Source organism: Schistocerca piceifrons, chromosome 1 (genome assembly GCF_021461385.2).
Source record: "Schistocerca piceifrons isolate TAMUIC-IGC-003096 chromosome 1, iqSchPice1.1, whole genome shotgun sequence".
NCBI classification, from domain to species: domain Eukaryota; kingdom Metazoa; phylum Arthropoda; class Insecta; order Orthoptera; family Acrididae; genus Schistocerca; species Schistocerca piceifrons.
The window spans coordinates 68,700,523-68,715,672 of record NC_060138.1 but is presented as its reverse complement, the minus strand read 5'-3'; the positions used below and the strand labels follow the sequence as shown (position 1 = coordinate 68,715,672).

Here is a 15,150-nt window from a genome sequence, read left to right as displayed (position 1 = left end):
TCATATCCCTGTCCAATTTAAAAAAAATCCAGTTTCCCTAAATCACTTGCTCCAAATGATGGTATGTATTTTATGAAATGGCTGTATTTTCTTCCAATCCTTCCCCATTTTAGGGTTGTGCTCCATCCCTAATGACCACACTGTTGTTTTCAGTTCCCTGTTGTACTGTTGTACTCAGTGTGCAAGATTTTTACTGAGACATATACATGTAATCTGTGTAAATGTAATCCACCAAATAAGTGAAATCAGTTAATGCACAAATTATAATGACATTCCTTTTTATGTAGTGGCAGCTTCATCTAAAATTTTTAATCCACAAAATGAGCCTGGTAACAGTTTGAGAGCAGCTGTAATGAACAATGCTCATGAAACAACTGAAGACTCAAAGGTAAAGGAACTCGGCAGCTCACCTACAATAGAGCATAGCAATGTGGAGGATGAAGATTCTCTTTCTGCTACAGATTTACAGAAAGTAAATATTGTTAGCAATGTAAGTAAATATGGATGTTATATCTGATGTATTTTATATAATACCTGAAGTATTGCATTTAAGAAGAGTATAAGCTGGACCCACCATGGTCACTTAAACAAAATGTTTATAAATTTATTTTCTCATGTTTGTTTTGCAATTAGTGGATCACAATTTTTTATAGATCATTATTGATAGTCCAAAAGCTCATCTAAGAAGTTGGAGGAGAACATCAAAAAGAAAAAAAAACACTTGAAGATTTTCAATACTTCAGATAGTTGGCATTTTCAGCAAGCAATAGGTAAAGCTGGTAGATAATAACAGTGTAAGTTTGGTAATATGTCCAGATCGGTAACAGGTTAATAATCTTGGTTGCATCATAGCTAGTAAATGAAATGGCTGCTTTCAAGTGTGTCCCTATTTTTATATCCCGCCTGGAAGGCGGCACTTGTCTGCTCCTGTAAACTGAAGGGTAGGCCAAATGTAGGAAGTGAGTAGGAGCAGGAAAAGGTGAAAATGCTTCGGTACTGCAATTAGGTTATAACTCTTTTACTTAATTTTGCGTACAGATGAGCACTTAGGTGCGAAGCCGTTCATCCATAAAAATCTAACAGCTACTAGTAGTTGGACAAACTACCACTGAAGTAATACAGTCTGTAATTGCTGGCCCCCTATGAAGTAGAAACAATGTTGCTAAGTCGTCTCCTCTGAATCAAATAGGCTGAAGCTGGCGCGGAGCTCGTAGATCTGCACAGCGCCAGCTAGAGGACGCTGTCGTCGATGTCTGTGCCATGGTGCCAACCTAAGTACTTAGCACCTACGCTGTGGCATCATAGCTGTCGATACCACATCCCTTCCCCCTGAAACGATGCAATGTCAAAAAGTATGGGGGTGCCGCGTGTCTGGGAGCAATATGAAGCAAGGAAAGTCCATAGTGCGCGCTCGCAAGAGTGCATGGTGCGCAACTTGTTCATCTGCGACTTAAATGTATGCACAAAACGTTCAGCCTCACCATTCGACTGGGGGTGGAACGGGGCTGAGGTCAGATGCCAAATGCTGTTAGCAGCACAGAATGCTTCAAACTTGGAGGATACGAATTGGTGGCCATTGTCGGAGACAATAACTTCATGAAGGTCCTCAATACAAAAAATAGACGTCAGTCTGAATAGTACTGGCAGGTGTAGCAGAAGACATAGGCACAACAAAAATAAAGTTTCTGTATGCATCAATGACTATCAACCAGTGGGTGTCCCAGAAAGGACCCGCAAAATCAATATGAACGCATGCTGCCAAGGTGCAGCAGGAGTTGGCCACGCAAAGAAGTGCTGGCAGGGAGCAGATTGATGCTCCACACAAGAGCAACAGTCAGCAAGCAAATTCTCAATTTATCAATGCCGACCCCCAATGACCAGCATGCTACAATTGGAGGACTTCAGATTGCAACGTACAAGGTACAACAACACGAGACTGATCATTGTCAGTTTGTAGCAAGATAACACCGTGGTGTACAGAGAAGTTGTGACTTTGCGCAAAGTAACATTGAACAAGTGGGTCACGAATCAGTGTAGCAGATTGAGGCCATTGAGTATGAATATACTGCAAAAGAATCTGCAAAGAAGCACTGGCAGTTGTCATGGAAGCAATGCGATGAAAGGAAATCCATTGGAAGACCAGCAGCTAATTCCTTATCTTACAAATAAATAAACATGCAGGACATTCAGAAGAATCGAACAGTTCGTCAGGACCGATAGGCAGACAAGACAAAGCATCAGCGTTGCCATGCTGGGCTGTAGGCAAAAACAAAGTCCAACATTGCAACTTTTGTGCAATATGGGCCGGAACTGGCTATGATGGGTGGGACGACAATGTCAAAGGCTTATGGTCAGTGACCAAATAGAACTTTCGACCATACAAAAATCATGAAACTTAGTCACTCCATATACAATAGCTAAAGCGTCTTTCTCAATTTGAGAATAGTTTCACTGGGCAGAATTGAGCAACTTAGATGCAAAAGCGATCAGGCAATCAACAGAATTAATGCGGTGCGAGACCAGCGCCAATGCCGTACAAAGATGCATTGACAGCCAAAACAACTGGTTTGGAGGGATCGAAAGGAATCACAGTGATCACTCAACAAAGCAGATTTTAGGTTGTGGAAATCAGCATCACATTCTGAAGACCAAACAAAAGGAACACTCTTACGCCGAAGGCGATGCAAAGGTGCTGCAATCTGCGCTGCATTTGGTATAAACTGAATATAATATGTAATTTTGCCCAACACAGACTGAAATTCTTTCAAGTTCCTGGGTGCTGGCAAGTATCTAATCCCACTGAGATGTGATGGCGAGGGGTGGGTACCCTGTCCATTAATCATATGTCCTAAATACTGAATCTCAAATAGTTCAAATGGCTCTGAGCACTATGGGGCTTAACATCTGTGGTCATCAGTCCCCCAGAACTTAGAACTACTTAAACCTAACTAACCTAAGGACATCAGACACATCCATGCCCGAGGCAGGATTCGAACCTGTGCCGTAGCGGTTCCAGACTGAAGCGCCTAGAACCACACGGCCACGCCGGCCACCACTGAATCTCAGTTTGAAAAATTTGCACTTGTCTCTTTTACACTTTAGTCCTGCCTGCAAAAGTACAGAAAATAAGGCACTCAAATTCTGCAGATGTTCATCAGGGGTGCGACATGATAAAACTATATCATCCAGATAATTGGAACAACCAGGGACAGTGGCACACAACTGCTACAAATAAGACTGAAAAATAGGAGCCAAAGCACAATTGAACTGAAGGTGGTGAAACTTGAATAATCCTAGGTGAGTGTTGATCACAAAATAGTGCCGAGATTGTTCGTCGAGCGGAATCTGAAAGTATGCGTCCCGCAAGCCAGCTGTGGAAAAGAAAGATTCGAGTGCACACGGAGGCTTTCCGGCAGTCGTTCTTCCCACGAACCATACACGACTGGAAGAGGAAAGGGAGGTAATGACAGTGGCACGTAAAGTGCCCTCCGCCACACACCGTTGGGTGGCTTGCGTAGTATAAATGTAGATGTAGATGTAGATCAAAAATGTCTTCAGGACACAGTAAGGGAAAAGTAGCTACCACTGTCTGGGGATTTACTGTACACTTAGTCAACACAAATACGGAGACAATTGTTTGGTTACTTCACACACACACATTATAGGCGAAGCCCATGATAAAGCAGAAACAAGGTTCAATGACACCACTGTCTTGCAAATGCGTAAGTTCAGCAGCTACGGCATCGTGCGGTGTGAGCGGTACAGGGCATGAGCGCCAGAAAATAGGCATGGCATTGTCTTTAACTAAAATACGCACTGTAAAGTCTGTGGCACAACCAAGGCCATCAGAAAAGAGTTCAACAAAATCATTGCATAGGGCAGCAACACTGTCTGCATGGCCACTAGCATTGATGCGAAGTACATTGTCGTGAATTGCGAGGCCAAAAAAGTTAAAATGCATCCATGCTAAAAACATTCGTAGCATCAGTAGAGTGGAGCACATGGAAAGACACTGTACACGTCATTGCACCATACGTGGCTTGCAAACTACACACACTGAGCACTGAGATTTCCTGTCCAGTAAATGCAGTCAGCGAGGAATGAACGACAAAGAGGGGGTGAACCAAGCAATTCATACGTAGATTTGTTCAGTAAAGAAACGGACACACCAGTGTCCAGCTGCATGCGAACAGAACGTCCACACATGTTAAACATCACAAAAAGTTTCCTTGCATTGCACTGAATGTGAGAGGAAGTGTCTGGCAAAACGTGATCCACACAATGAGCTGTTGATGCATGTGAAGCAGGAGGTTGATGTGAATCATGATCATGGCAGTTGCCATTGCGGTGACGCCCACGTGAGTCACGCGAATGGGAGACAAGTTGTGAATGAGTTTCTCTTACTACACACAGCTTTCACATGTCATTTCTTATTACGAAAATAACACTATGCTTGATGGGATGGGCAACTGTCCCGTGGGTGGGCACAAAAGAAGTTCAGACAGGATTTGAGTTTCTCAGTGGGTACCAGGCTTGAAACTTATTTACTTACGTGCAAGCGGCGCAGTGCGGCATGGCTGACTTTGCTGGGGCTGGGCAGAAGGGCACATGTTGTGCCGTGCTAACAGTACACACCCCCAGGGTCACGTCAAACGTGGAAGTAGCCATATCTAATGCATCTTGTCTATCTAGCAAGTCTACTACTTCCTGCAAGGACGGGTTTTTAAATCTGAGGATTTTCTCGCTGATGCAGTGATCCGCCACCTTCTGTGCAATAGTGTCTCTAATCATTATATCTGCATATGAGTACCCACATGAGCAATTAGTCACAATCAGATGTTAGTACCTCAAGGTCTGCTAACCAAGATTTGTTGGACTGCATAGGGCCACACCAGAGATGAAAGAATTTGTAGCATGCAACTACCACATTTACACTGTCACAGAAGTGGGAGTTCAAAGCACTTCGTCATAAGTTTTAGTTTCTGGGCGGGTGGTAGGAAACAATTTTATGAGCACACGGTATAACACAATACCTGCATTGGCAAAGAAAAAGGCAAGCCACTCTGTATCTGGTACGTTGTATGCTGTGAAGTGTGCCTCGAGCTGGGCAATGTATTCTGGCCAGCGTTCAATGTCAGGATTGAAGGCACAAAATGGTGGCGCCATTGGCGACAGTGTCGGTACAGGCGGTGGCACCGGAGGCTCCGAAGTAGCTGCAGTTTGTAGTGTGACCAGTCCGTTTATGGCAGCAAGCAGCTGTGTCATTTGCTGAGCCTGAAAACATAAGAGATCGGACAGCGAACCTTGTTCCTGTGGCGAAGCCATGGTTTACACAATTGAAAATCTTATAGCAAAAGGTGGGAACACTTAGATACAGTCACTCAGTCACATGGAGATACCACAAAAAAGATAAAGCAGTACTGAGCAAAAATCATAGGTAAGAGGAGAAAAATGATGCTCGTCGCCAACTTTTGTATCCTGCCTGGAAGGCAGCATGTGGGTCTGCTCCTGTAAACTGAAGGATAGGCCAAATGTAGGAAGTGAATAGGAGCAGAGAAAGGTGAAAATGTTTCGGTACTGCAGTTAGGTTACAACTCTTTCACTTAACTTTGCATATAGATGAGCATGTAGGTGTGAAGCTGTTCGTTCACAAAATGTAACAGCTACTACTAGTTGGACAGACTATCACTGAAGTAACACAGTCTGTAATTGCTAGCCCCCTATGATGTAGAAACAATGTTGCCAGGTCGTCTCCTCGGAATAAAATAGGCTGAATCTGTAGCGGAGCTCGTAGATCTGCACAGTGCTGGTTAGAGGGTGCTGTCATCTGTGTCCGTGTCTTAGTGCCAACCTAAGAACTTGGCACCTACGCCATGGCATCGTAGCTATCGGTACCACACCTATGCTATATAGCTCAATCCTGCAGTGAGAGATGATAAGCAAGTGAATGTATCACACAGGCCCTTCATCTGGGTCATATGGAATGAGTAGTGGGGTATGTTGATCTGGGAGCAAGAATAGCACCTGAATGAATAAGTTTGCAATAGTTTACAAGACTTCCTTGTCCTAACACATGATGGTTCATCAATAAAAAAAATTTGTCGATGTTTCTCCAACACCATGAACTTGAGACATAGTGATCAGAACCTTTGGTAACCGATAACATCACGAGGAGGTATCTGCTCCAAAGATAGACTGTTTTTCGAGGAGGTCATTTTGATTTTACTTTTTCTGTTACTGACAATCCAGTCGGTCAATGTTGGTTGACTGTTACAATAATTCGTATTAATGCTACTACTACTACTACTACTACTACTACTACTACTACTAAGTCTACAGCTACGGTTTTGGAGCAGATACCTCCTCGTGATGTTATCGGTTACCGGACATACATGATCACTATGTCTCAAGTTCGTGGTGTTGGAGAAACATCGACAAATTTTTATTGATAAACCATTGTATGTTAGGACAAGGAAGGGTGGCTAATGGAAATGTGGCTAGTGGAAATAGCAGGAGTGTCTACTGTTTTCTCTCTGAATGATCAACAACCTTTTATGACCAGTCTCCTTTGAACACAAAAGACCTGAATCCCTTTCTCAAGTCTCTATCTCTCTCTCTCTCTCTCTCTCTCTCTCTCTCTCTCTCTCTCTCTCTCTCTCTCTCTCTCTCTCTCGTGCATTAACACACACACACACACACACACACACACACACACACACACCCTGTCTTTATGGCCTTACTATCAGTGAACACTGATTTTCTCAGTGTTGTACTGTAACCAAATCTACAATCTCCTTTTGCTTTGCGATGCTCATTCTGATTGACAATTAATTCTCCGTCAGAACACAAATCCACAAACAAAACAATGAACATCATTGGTACATGGATACGTATTCTTATGTCAACATATTTATGGGTTAGCTATTAATTTAAACACTTTGTCTTAACAATTAATGGTTGGCATGTTTCTCTAGATTCTAAGATACATAACTTTCTACTCATTTTGCCCAGAATATGAAAACATACTCCAGTATGTCATTCATATAACCCTCCATGAGGTGCCTTCCTTGGCTTGGTTGCCACTTCTTTAATGGCATTGTGAAAACTTCTACACATCACTCACAACCACCAACAATACCTCCATTTAACAGCTGACAACCATTCTATGTCAAAAGAGACATTACATCTGTGGAGAGAGACAGCAGATGTCCATTTACTGAAAACCTTGACTGGGCGTTGATGATCAATTAGCTATTTGCCCAGCTAGCCCATAAACTGATCCTGGGCTGATCAGTGGTGAAAATTTATTGTACAGATCCAGAGTTTCTGTGGTTTCCTTAAACAACTTCAGGCAAATTGCAGGATGGTTCCTTCCAGTTTCATTCACCTTCCTTGTCATCTGAGTTGCTCGGTCACTATTGACTTATTCATCAGTGAGACATCAATTCCTAAGCTTTCTTCTTAAACAGATCTTCCACACCATTTTTCTCCTATAACCCCAACAAATATCACAACTATCAAGGCATTGACCAGAAATTCAATTACAGCTAATACTACAAAAATATCCAAAACCTTAACAAAATCTTTCCCCTGTTCATACTTGCTGAAATGGGGATGTCAGATTATGGAGGTGGCATTGAGTCATAGACAGGTACAATGGAAAAAATGTTAGAAATACTTCAGCTCTCTGATAGGCTCTTTTGAAGTAATCTAACGGGGGTGGGTAGTTGGAGTAGGAGGGATAGTAGGGTGAAGGAGGGAAAAGATGTTAGTTCTTCCTGTGGGAACATGCATCGATGTGTTGGGGCAGGATAAGCCTCCCCTTTCCTATCCCATGCACTCCCTTACCCCCACGACCCACCCCACTTCGATTGCTGCTATTGTCAGATACAGCCAAATTCAGGCTTCAGCATGTGTAGGCGGGAGGACTTTATCTGGAGCCTGAAGTGTTCCTGGGATTCTTCTTTATTGTACCTCTCTGCGACCCAATGCCTCCTGTATGGTGAATAGCAATCTTTCCTTTCCATGTTGTTGCCATCTTAAGCAAATTGTACAAATGCACTTGGATGTCACGGAATTCCACCACTTAAGAAAGATATGTGAAAATTCACAACATGATGTTAAGACAGTTCTTATGAGGAATGTCCTGTTTTCCAAATTACACTTCATCTTCATCTACATCTACATACATACTCCACAATCCACCATACGGTGCATGGCAGAGGGTACCTCATACCACAACTAGCATCTTCTCTCCCCGTTCCACTCTCAAACAGAACGAGGGAAAAATGACTGCCTATACGCCTCTGTATGAACCCCAATCTCTCTTATCTTTGTGGTCTTTCCACGAAATTTAAGTTGGCGGCAGTAAAATTTACTTACACTACGACACTTGTGCTCTTGGTACTCTCCGGAAAAAGTGAGAAATTAGGATATGGGCTTTAAGTGATCAAGGCACTTATTTGTGTAAGGTGTTTAACGCGCTCTTCTAATAATTTTTGGGCATGCAGCCAGATCCCGTTGACATTCTGCCATGATCTTTCAGCCCAGATATGTCCGGCCATCTTCAGGTGAGTAGACTACTAATGAAGAGCCTAGGTGCATTCACAGTATTTGCACTGAATCTCTCTCATGCAAAATGTGCTGGTGTCTTTTGGTGCATGCATCAGGTGATGACTGTGCAGGACAGCAGAGGTGGGTCTGCTGTCATCAGTGGTTAAAGTGAGATGAATTAATCATTGAGTACTGAATGACCCCATCAATTATGCTATGACAATTTTAATTACAGGATTTTAATTTTTATCCAGTTGAAAGCTGTCAAGATTTATAAGATTATCAGCAAGATGCATTTCCACAGATTCTTTGATTAATGAATCGCAAAAAAGTGGAAACGAGCTAAAATTATTTTTCTATTGTATTCCATTGAGTGTCCCATGGAAATAGCGTTCTGCTACCACTGATTTTTAATGGTTGTTGAAGACAGGTGTATCTTTAGTGTTCTGTACAATACTCCTGGACAGTTTGTCATCTGGTGATCTGGCCTGTATAAGCAGCACCACACTCACAGGGTTTATTGTAAGCATCTTTTTTTCCAATTGTAAGTTGTCTTTAATGAAGCCAACCAGGGACAAATCTTCAGTGGTGGACAGAAGATAACCTTGATTTTATTTTTCCTAAGCAATCTGCATATTTTAGAAGACACATTCCCAGCGTATGAAAGGAACGCAGTTGATTTATAGTCATAAGTGTCCTCAGTGTGTTGCTTCTTCTTAATACAGCTGTGCTTGGCCTTACATATTTGGCATGAAGTGTAGACATTCTCTTAAAAAAAATTGTTCTCCAAGTATTGTAATTCTTCGTGGAGGTTTTCACTGTCTGGTATTATGTAAACCCAATGTATTAAGATATGGAGAACACTGGTGGGTTGTACAGAGTGGTGACAGCTGGAGATATAGATCTGTGTGCATCGGTTTTCTGTGTACAAAATGTCCCAGTGACCCTTCATTCTTATGGCATGCTAGCACATCTAGAAAGCATAGTGTCCCATATTTCTCATTCTCCATCATAAACTTGATATTCTCATGTAGTGAGTTTATGTGAGAAAGGAATTTCTCCAGTTCTTGTCTGCCATGAAGGCATGCAACAAAAATATCATCTTACATAATGCTAGAAAACCATTGGTTTTAAAACAACGGACTAAAGTGCTTTCTCCTAAGTCTTCCACAAAAAAGATTAGCTACCACAGGGGACAAAGGATTCCCCATGGCAAAGCCATCTGTTGGTTCAAAGAATTTGATATTTAATAAGAAGTAAGCTGATGAGAGGGTAAGTTCAAACAAGGCCATCAGGTCACCACTGAAGAAGTTACCAGTAAGATGTAAAGAGTCCATTAAATGCACTTAAGTAAAAAGTGAGACTACATCAAAGCTAACAAGTAAATCAGAGCTGTTAAGTTTGTTTTCAAGCAATTGACAAAGAACCACAGAATTAGGCATGTGTTAACAACACTTACCCACATACAGCTTGAGTAGCAGGGCCAGATGTTTTGCAGTAGAATAGGTTGGGGGCACCAATGTTACTCAAAATTAATATTGTGGCAGAATCTCAGTGGTATCTGGCTGCACACCCAAAAATTTGCAAGAAATATGCTGGGAAAATCTTAATGTGGTGTTTAAACTATAGTTAAAAGTATAATGGAAATGTGCTGAGATTTGTAAAATATTTCAGCTTACATGTGATGCTATAAAAGCAAGTGGAATTGGTGCTTACCTTGGCCTAAAGGAGGAAGATATAGAAAATATGGTTAATGATGAAACTGAAGAATGTCTTGACATTTTTGGTGCTCTAGACCTTGGACAAAGGGCACAAAAGGTTGTGTGGAACACGCTTGGCAAGGTATTAATCTATTAGTAAGAGATATTAATAAGAGATTTCAGAGAACATTAGTTTGACCTGCATGAATGCATGCACGTTTACATTAGTAACTGCAGTATCTCTCTCTCTCTGTAATGGAGAAACTTGTTCCCTCACAATACACTCCTTTTTATTCTAAGATTGTTTCTCATAGTATTTCAGTGTGCAGCACTGTAATACTGCTTAAATTCACTCTGTTCCTGCTTTTGTACTTCTGTTCATTTCCAACCTTTTTTAACTCCATTTATCAGAATCATATATGAGCTGATTCCACTATTGGTAGCTTTCACTCATTTGGCCTCATGTTATTTGACAGTTAAAAGAAGAATGTACAGATTTAGTCAGTAGTTTATCATGTAATAAAATGTGAAAAAATATTTGTACTGTGTATTGCAGTTTTTTTCCCAAAGCAACTGTTGTTACAGTATAAATGTTGAATAACTAATGGAAGAAGTGGTTGCAGTTATATCCTGTTCCTTGTACCTGTTTGTGACATATTTCTTACATGTGTAAATATGGAAAGAAGTCCCCACTCTCTTATGATTATGGGTGTGAAATTGCCACCAGTGAGTATAAACTGTAAATATAAATTCACATTTCTGGGGCTCTGGGTGAATAAATCATCATACACCACCCATCCATCCATCTGAAAAATAAAATATTGCATTAAAATTAAAGTATGTTTGAATTATATTTCAATTAAATAAAATGCCATTGCTCCCTTAGTGACAGCATGCAAATAACCACAATGCTTTGAAGTAGTAGTTTAATTTTAAAGGAATAGAGGAATGTAAATGTACAGGGTTCCAAGTAGAAGCACATGGCAAAAAGACTAACCCAAACTTTTTGGTAACCTAACGCCATATTGACAAGTGTTGATACAAGGCACTTGGTAGAGATTAATGAAAGCCTGCTTCATATAGAATTCTCATTGCAAAATAATAAAAGCGCATATTATACCAAATCTGGCACCAAGTATTCGATAGCTGTGAAATAAGCTCTGAACAAGCACCTCTTCCCACTTGAGGATATTTGCAACTAAAAGTGCTTATGTAACTAGAAGCAGACCACTTGGATGTGGAAGGTGAGAATCCCACAACAAAGTTAAACATGGGGTCTCTGGCTGTTTTCAATGATCTGGCCTCTTACTTAAAGGTGTTTTATTATTCTTTTATGGCTCTTTCACCTTCACTTACTTTACCTTGTTTCTATGTCTCTGAAGAAACCATAAGAGAATTATACACCCACCCTCTCCTTAAAGTAATACTTTTCTCTTGAATGTTTTTGTGGGGAGGAATCAATGACTTCAGTTCGGTCGATTTATTTCCTCCAGTCAGTCAATTAATACACTACTTGTCAAGCAGCTGAGACATCTAATACTCATTGAAATGTGTACTTCAACATTTTTCCATCTCTAGAAGCCCTTGCCAGTGCATCTATGAGATTTTACCGTATTTACTCGAATCTAAGCCGCACCTGAAAAATGAGACTCGAAATAAAGGGAAAAAAAATTTCCCGAATCTAAGCCGCACCTTAAATTTGAGACTCAAAATTCAAGGGGAGAGAAAAGTTTTAGGCCGCACCTCCAAATCGAAACAAAGTTGGTCCATTGTAATATGAGACACAATTTAGGTCGAATGAATGACGATACAGCTACAGTAGTTTGGTTAGAGTCGTAAGCTTAGCAGTTAAGTTTTACCAGGTAGCCATTGCTATGCGTCAGGCGCTCCATCCGTATTTATACGGGTACCCTTCCTTTTTCACGTGCTTCGTCTGGTTTGAATCGATTGCTTATTTTGCTTTTATCTGATAAGTGCCGTTTTCTTTGTTATAGGTGTTTACGTCACTCTAAGCTGAAAATGCATTACTGTACTGTGTCATGCATTGTTTGACGCATTTTAATAGTGCGTGTTTACGGCCTGTCGCGGCTCGTGGCATGACTTGCTTTTGTGCGCGCTACCGCCGCTTAAAAAAAAAAAAAGAGGAATCGTCTCATTAGTGAAACAATGGCAAGAGACTGCTATTTGTTGTTACTTACACTGCTGCTTTCTTTGATAATGATCAACAAGAACCAGATAATAGACTGCGTATGATAGAAGATGTTCTGAACGAGAGTATAGCGAAAATTTTTCTCCTTTTGAAAATCTTTGCGGCCGCTTCTTTAGTACATCAAATTCTGCACAGAAATTAGTCATCTTACATTTAAAATCTAGTCAGTTGCCGTGCTTCATTTCTGAGTATCACTATTAGGCATAAGAATAATACAAATATAAACATGACACGATACTTATATTCTTCCGCGTTTGCTGTTGTCTCACTCTAGTTTCGTAGTTTATTAGGCAGACAGGATTTAAATGAGATAGCAGCAAACACGAAAGAATACATGACAAAATGTTTATATTCGTATTATTCTTATGGTGAAGATAATACTGCATGTGATTCACATTTCATCAGGTTCCTATTAGCAACCATCTCTTCTCACAGGTAGGAAAAAACTCGGAACGTAGAGTTGGCCATATTGACAAACATCCCTAACAGTCTTGCCAGTCAGATTTTCATAGTACATTGAAATTCTGCTACATTCGAAGATGAACAATACGGAATTTCTATTTACTTCGTCTGATAATGTATGAAAATGCAGTGGTCGAAACTCGGGGCGGAGAAAAAAAAAGATCGTCTTCTACCTTTTTTTAAAATTTTTTTACCGATGCAGAGGTTTTGGCGCCAGTATTTATCTTTGTGCCCACAAAGCATGCTTGTGTAGCACTACATATATTCGACAGCAGAAGTTAGTGGTGGCGGCACCTACCAACATTTTTCAGAACTTCCGCTTGCTTTGCACTCGATTCTAAGCCGCAGGCGGTTTTTTTGATTACAAAAACCGGAAAAAAAGTGCGGCTTAGATTCGAGTAAATACGGTATTTCAAAATTCTCCACTTTGTTTATTTGCAAGAGTCTTGCATACTTTAATCTAATCTAAATCTAATCCCCCTTTCCATCTAAATGAATTGTGTACCCAGCATGTTGTGCCTGATGTACAGAGAGATCAGATTATCAAATTTTGTTCTTTATTGCTATAAGATAGAGATGTTACTTACAGTGAGTACATACAAAAATAAAAACAAACTAGTTTCACAAACTATAACACTAAAAAATTTGTGTTATCCTCACTTGTATTTATTAACAGGCCTTTCTCCTGACAAATTTACTGGATCTTGGCCACCTAGTGAAAGTAATGGGAATGAATGATATAAATGAAGTGAAATTAAATAACAAGAGATTCTACATGGAAACAATAGCAGCATTAGGTGAAGAAATAGAAGATCCAAAATTGGTTAGTAAACATTAAACTTTTCTTTTACATTAGCTGCTTAATCATGAACTGAAACACTTTTAACTTGTGAATCCAACTTCACAGATCAGAATTTTAGCAACCAAGTGGTTAATTGACAATCTGAATAAGACCTTACCAACAGAAGCAGTTGGAGCTTTGGGAAACATTATTTGTGGTTTACCAACGCCCACTATCACAGACTTACTTAGTAAGAACAGAGCCTTTGCTAAACTTTTACCTATATTGAGAAACATAAAGGGGTGTCCAATGATGTGCTTGCAGGATCTTGCAGCAATAGCTGTAAGAAATTATGGAGATCCAAGCACATGGAGTTCAGAAGACATTTCTGCTTTAGGGGTTATAATGGCAGGTAAGGTTGTTGTTGTTGTTGTTGTTGTTGTTGTTGTTGTTGTTGTTGTTGTTGTTGTTAACATGGAAACAGTTTGTTTTATTCACTTAAATCCAATGCCTTTAAAAACAATTGTTTTCTAAGGATTGAATACCAGACATTGGAAATCGCTGAAAGGAACTCGGGGTAACCAACCCCTCTGTGGCTTGACTCCTCGTGCTGTGCAATGCTTACCTCTGAATGTGATTAAGGTAACTCATTTCTCTTTCACTGTCATTATTTTGGTTGTTTGATACACAATTAATGTCCATACCAAAATATTCCTCAGGATCTTACAGTTGAACAAGTGGCATCCCTGCTTCCAAGTGCTGTTTCAGTGAGTGAAGACAAATTCTCTGTGCTGCCGGAACAACAGAAAGAAATACTAAAAAAAACATTGAGACGTCAAGAGAGAGATTTAATTAATAAATCAGTGTGTAATTTGGTTTTAAACATACAAACAGTCATTATGTTAAATATTTTATGGTTTCATTTAATCTTTTAGTTACATGGAAAAATGTTACATCTATCATTTGTTGTCATGGTGTTATTTACAGTTCATGTGCAAAGTTTTGTGTTGGTATTCTATCCAATAAATGTGTTGTACTTTTATATATCTTTTATTTCTCGCAATTGCTATTTATTCTAATATTCGTAATTACTTTGCTAAAATTCTGCATAATGACAAATGACTAATTACATCTTAATTACATTGTAGGAAACAGATCATGTTGAGAATTGGCAGTAAATGCATTGCAACAGCCTTTGATTAGTTAAAGGTGTGTCAAGTTTATTCGATAAACTGATGCTAGATGTTGAGAGATCCAGTTAAATATCAGTCACAGTTGCAACAATAGTCATTTCTCTGCATTGATTTGTGGTGGACAATCTCACAAGTTTTCAAGCTACTTAAGTCTTGGACCATGATTTGATAATGGACATTATTGTCTGAAACCAATCAGCATGAAGAAATGACTGTTACTGCAGTTATAATGGATTTTGAAGGAAAATAGAC

General features: G+C 40.0%; 1 protein-coding gene across 1 annotated transcript; it reads left to right on the top strand.

Annotated features, from left to right (window-relative positions):
• The first annotated feature begins 442 nt into the window (after positions 1-442).
• On the top strand, positions 443-14,640 carry LOC124709186 (otoancorin-like). The gene is made up of 6 exons (XM_047240822.1): positions 443-490; positions 10,228-10,395; positions 13,601-13,747; positions 13,832-14,117; positions 14,241-14,347; positions 14,425-14,640. Exons 2-6 carry the CDS (start codon positions 10,300-10,302, stop codon positions 14,638-14,640), a joined length of 852 nt encoding a protein of 283 aa, XP_047096778.1. The 5' UTR covers positions 443-490; positions 10,228-10,299.
• The last annotated feature ends 510 nt before the right edge of the window (positions 14,641-15,150 follow it).